Genomic DNA, 5,619 nt, shown 5'->3' with positions numbered 1-5,619 from the left:
TAATAGTAAGAGTGTTAGTATTATTTTAGATATTAGAGTTATTATCAGGGGCATGTATTGAATAGCCTAGCCTTAGTTAGGCATGGACTGGCCACCTATGCTTAAACAAGGCAGCACTAACCAATATCCGCCGTGATAATGACTAATTAATTAAGTCATCCTACTTAGTAAATTTTAATACATATATATATATATCTATACTACTTTAATAAACATATGTGAAGGACAAGATGGTAATTGAACAAGGTGTTGAAAAAACACTTAATTCACAATGTACAATTGTTAAGGCACAAGAAAACACAAACAATTTACCCTTCACCCGGATCATTATCAACCATCCATTTTTTTCACTTTTTCACATGGATCACGATCTGGACGGCTGATATTCATTTCACACGGATCAACCTTTCCATTCCCTTCTCTCTCACAATCTTCTCTCTCACAACTCACCACATCTAACAAAACTTCATCAGACCTTCTCTCGGCGACTCAAGAATATCATGCCAGATCTCTCACCCGATGCCGTTTCATGACCAGATCTGTGAGGATGAAGGTCTGCAATCCTTGGGGGACGGAAGAGAGCGATGGTGGTGATGATCCGGTTACAGGCTTTGAGAAAGACCCTGCGATTGATGAAAAGGGATATGAGAAAGACCCTGTGATTGGATCAGACGTAACAGATCAGACGTTCTCAGCGGGTCGCAGGCTTTGAGAAAGACCCTGCGATTGTTGAAAAGCAATTCAGGAAGCCACCCGTAACGGATCAGATGTTCTCAGCGGGTCGCACGCAGGTATTATTCATAGCTTCATATCCTATATTTCTATCTCGGATCATTAAAATGTATTTTTACATAATTCTAAGACATTCGCAGGACAATGAACCGTTGATGCGTGCACTATCCAAGCTTATATACGTCAACAGTCCAGATCTGGTACTTTTTGTCGGGGAAGCATTGGTCGGTAATGATGCTGTGGATCAACTCTCAAAGTTCAATCAGGTCTCGAGGCTTATATCATAGGGTGGAATGTAGATAAAGCTGTATACATTTTGTTTAACTAGGTGTTTACCTGTGTTCTTACAGAAATTAACCGACATGTCACCCTCACAGAGCCCTAAGTTGATTGACGGGATCTTGCTAACCAAGTTTGATACCATAGATGATAAGGTAAACTCAAACTGGTATATTTTTTTTCTGTATGTCGAATATTGGTTAATTTATTATTTTTGTGTAGGTTGGAGCTGCACTGTCTATGGTTTACATATCAGGAGCGCCTGTGATGTTTATCGGGCGTGGACAGTCTTATACAGATCTCAAAAAGCTGAATGTGAAGGCTATTGTGAAGGCTACTTAAATGAGGGTGCACATGAAGTGGCTTCATTTATGGTTTGTTTTCTGCACCTACTTCTGTCAATGTACTCTTCGAGCTTGAATCTGTTATTTCAGTTTGTCTGTGTTGAATCTTGTGGGTATGGTAGCAACTAGCAAGTGCAGATACACCCTCCTGATCATAGTTGCTCGGTAACGCCTTTAATTCTTTGTTTGTTTAGAGATTTTTGTTAAAATTGTTGTTTAGAATTTTGTTATGACTGAGATGGTGTTTGTGATGGGGCTGCAATTCAAGGAAAGTGTTTTGTTGTTGCTGGTACTATTTTGGGGTTGGTGTTCTTAGGGTATATCTGGGAGACCCAACAGGGTTCTACTATTGTTGGCTATGTCATCTAGAAATGAACCCGCTATGTCACCGAAGATTCTTAACGGAGCTGCTGGTTAGTTATTTGGTCTATGTTGATATATTGTGAATTAAGCTGGCCTAATGTTTTTCATTGCAATATCATTCTGAACTCTAAAGATGGAAATTTTGATCCATCAAGTATAAACGGTTATTTCGGGTTGGGCTTTATCGGACCAAACTGGTAAGAGTAAAAAATGTAAAAAGGGAAACATATCAAATGGGTTACAAGGCATCCAAAGTGTACTACTAATACATTATAGCTTCTAATCCATTTTATTTAATTTTAGAGTAAAAATGTCATTTTCCTCTTGAACAGTCAAACAGGAAAAGGTAAGGCATATCGGTTTTTTTCTGAGATACTAAAAAAATAAGAAGAAAACAATAAAGCCAACTCACTCATGCGGATTATTACTCAGTCTGATTCAAGTGAGATAAAGAAGAAAGCAGCTGAAGGAATCCTCACATGTTTGCAGGATGCGATAGATTCTCTCAAGGAGGGACGGGTATGTAATTTCTTGTAATGTCTACTGCATGGTTCTAATATGGCATGCTTACTTGTTATGTTCAATTTCTTACTAGGTAGAATAAAAAAAGTTGGTTAAACGGGGTACGGGTCAAATGGGTCAAAAGTGCAAGAATTGTAATTAAAGTTCATACGTCCTCCTCAAATGTTTTCATTTAAAAAATAAGTATTTATTGAAATAATATAATCTTTTATTCATATATAACACTATATTCTTATTAATAATACTAAAATGCTTGACTGATTTACTACTTACTAGCACATGTGATATTTACTACTTACTAGCACATGTGATATTTTTTTTTCTTGAATGGGGCTATATTAATATAAAAGCTTGACTGAATCTTATTGCTGATGCTTTTTATGGCTTCATGAAACAATTTGTCTGTCTTATGATTTACTACTTACTAGCACATGATTTCATAATAACTTCATTCATTTTAGAGCTTAGGTTGATTGCTTCTATTCACAAAATAACTAATCCCCTTTTGTTATCGTATAAAAATTGCATTTATCGCCGCCGCCAAGCATCGTTCTTATTGCATACTTGGAACGGTTCGCCGAAATCATGGGCAACTTTCAAGCCATATATTTGTATGTGGGCTGACTTTAGATCACTTTTCAAACCTGGCCGAGTTGGCTCGGAATTTATTGTGTCCAGTTTGAGCTCAATATTTTAGATTTAATACCCCCTCTTCTCTTCTGGATAAAAGTTTCATATTGTATGTTTATGCAGGATTGAGATGATGATCATATTTATCACTCGAGCTTTTTACATTGACCAAACGAGCAGCAAAAGGAGACCCTGAAAAGCTTTCTATACAGTATTTTTTAAGAACCTTGCCTTACCAGAGGTCATTTTAGTGATTTGAAAATGAGAAAATCAGAAAATTTATGAATGTCTATTCCATAGTTATTAAAGGCGCGAGGCGCACTCAGGGCGATTTGTTGGGCCTAGGCGCTCGCTTTAATAACTATGCAGAAGATTATGAACTAACGTGAAGATTAAAGGCGCGAGGCGCACTCATGGCGATTTGTTGGGCTCGGGGCATTATTTGTGCCTAGGCGCCGCCTGAGCGCTCGCTTCAATAACAATTGCTTCATTTGACGGATTGCTTGTAGAGTGTGGACTGTTTGAGTCGAAAGGAAAGTACTTGTGGTATGATATGTTATTATAACTCTTTTTTTATCAATTAATACTTGTTTTAAGCTTTTTGTGAAAGTTTATTATTAAAAAGAGCTTCATGATCGAGTCGAAGGTGGTGGTTTTGCTGAAAAAAAAGACGCACACTCTAGCTTATTTAATATTCTTACACTTACTCTTATATAATGTAAATTCAACATACTAACGAATGATGGTGACGACCTCTGATACATTATTTTGAGTTTGTTGTTTGAGGTTGAGATTGTTCTACTTAAAAAAAGGGCCGCAGATACATATCTATGCAATGTAAATTTCTTTACTCCCGCCGTGCATGATTTGTTGTATTTTAGTAGTGGCACTGTTGTTGGAAGTATAACTAACATATATATATATATATATATTTATGTATCATTTAAATAATAATAAGAGTTAATTGTCCGGATGGTCCCTGTGGTTTCATGTTTTTTCACATTTAGTCCCTACCTTTTGAAAATAACATGTATGCTCTCTATGGTTTGTCATTTTGTTACACGGATAGTCCCTCAACATTTACTCTGGGGACTATCCGAGTAACAAAATGACAAACCATAGGGAGCATACATGTAATTTCCAAACTAACTGACATCTACCCAGGGACTACCCGAGTAACAAAATGACAAACCATAGGTAGCATACCTGCTATTTTCAAAAGGTGGGGACTAAACGTGAAAAAACATGAAACCACAGGGACCATCTGGGCAATTAACTCTAATAATAATAATTACTATTTATAAATTTATGAAAAAAATAACTTAAGCATATTGTAAAATAGTAATTATAATCAATATAAATTAAATAATAAATAATAAACAAGCCGAGCTCGAGCTTGAAAAACTACATAAGAGCAAACTCTAGCTTAAAAAAAGCTCAAATCGAGCCAAACTCGATCTCGAGCTTTCATAAGTTAAACGAGTCCGGACCAACCGAGCTCGGGCTCGACAAGTTTGCACCCCTAAATACAAGATTCGCGTACTATAATGCTAAAAGCGAGTGCAATGGTGATATGGAATTATGAAAGAAATGTAGACAATTATCTAAATATAACGTATAGAAAATAAATGATATAAGTTGTTATCATTATTATTAATTGAATTGAAGATTGTTGGCAGCCCGCTAATAACGAAAAGGCGACCGTGAAACCAAACCGAAGACCGGTTTTGGCGGTTTTATGATTTGAAACCGAACCGTGATCACCCCTACAATATCTCACGAAACGACTGATAAACTACCGGTAAATGAGTATCCTATTGTAAATCGCCTCCGCCGCCGCATCGCGCGGGTAGAAAGCTAGTATATATATATATATATATGAATATATACTTTGTACTGTAAGAAAATTTTTTTTAAAACAATACATGAATTAAAGGGACGAATAAAATTATACAAATAAATATGTATCACCTATTTTGAGATAATTATGTACCATAAATAACCATATAAGAATAATATAGTAGTCAGCGACTACGTTGGGTTAGGAGAACATTATAATAGTCCCCGTTTTTACTTATTTACAACATTTGTAAATACATTTCACAACGTTAAGTGTTATATATTTACAAAATATTTTACAAATAGTTTTATACGATAAATATTTTACCCCTTTTATTTACAACTTTCATTTAACGTTATAAATAATAGTGGTTCTTTTACAAAATCAAAATACTAAAATATTTTAAATGAAATAACTTCACCGTGGTATTTTGTAATCTATATTTCATCGTAAATATAAATTATTTTACATAGTATAGTAAAAATACTAAAATAATATTTATTTGAAAGTGGTAACCATTTACATATAATAAAAATGTAAAACAAATAAAATATATTACATTTGCTTTAGTAATATAATAGTTGGTTATGCCAAAACAACTTGTTCTTATTATATTTCTATCTCTATGACATAGTATGAAAAATATAGTCACTAATAATATACTATCACATTATTTCACAATTTAAAACAACTTGAAATTCTAAACAAAGATACGCTGACTCTATTGTCCTTTGATATATCTTTGCAATTCACTCATCTCAACACATAGAATTTCTCATATCATAATTTACTATTTGACAAATCATTTTTCATGCTTTTATTTCCTTTTGAACCCGTCAATTCTAAGTCTTCCTCAGTTGTCAATCAAGTAAGATTTCTTTTAATAAAGAATTTTATTCCAAAAGTCCT

General features: G+C 34.5%; 1 protein-coding gene across 1 annotated transcript; it reads left to right on the top strand.

Moving 5' to 3' along the window:
• Positions 1-684: 684 nt before the first annotated feature.
• LOC110885276 (signal recognition particle receptor subunit alpha homolog) lies at positions 685-3,502 on the top strand. The gene is made up of 6 exons (XM_035985932.1): positions 685-791; positions 873-998; positions 1,083-1,166; positions 1,234-1,768; positions 2,051-2,237; positions 2,994-3,502. Exons 1-4 carry the CDS (start codon positions 768-770, stop codon positions 1,351-1,353), a joined length of 354 nt encoding a protein of 117 aa, XP_035841825.1. The 5' UTR covers positions 685-767; the 3' UTR covers positions 1,354-1,768; positions 2,051-2,237; positions 2,994-3,502.
• The last annotated feature ends 2,117 nt before the right edge of the window (positions 3,503-5,619 follow it).

Source organism: Helianthus annuus, chromosome 16, assembly GCF_002127325.2.
Source record: "Helianthus annuus cultivar XRQ/B chromosome 16, HanXRQr2.0-SUNRISE, whole genome shotgun sequence".
Lineage (NCBI taxonomy): Eukaryota > Viridiplantae > Streptophyta > Magnoliopsida > Asterales > Asteraceae > Helianthus > Helianthus annuus.
This window is presented reverse-complemented; position numbering and strand designations above follow the sequence as displayed.

Excerpts from the sequence above, each read along its gene's own strand:
- LOC110885276 (XM_035985932.1), top strand. The coding sequence starts at position 768 with ATGTTCTCAGCGGGTCGCACGCAG. Across the intron at positions 792-872 it reads TCTCAGCGGGTCGCACGCAG|GACAATGAACCGTTGATGCG; the intron begins GTATTATTCATA and ends AGACATTCGCAG. Across the intron at positions 1,167-1,233 it reads TTGATACCATAGATGATAAG|GTTGGAGCTGCACTGTCTAT; the intron begins GTAAACTCAAAC and ends ATTTTTGTGTAG.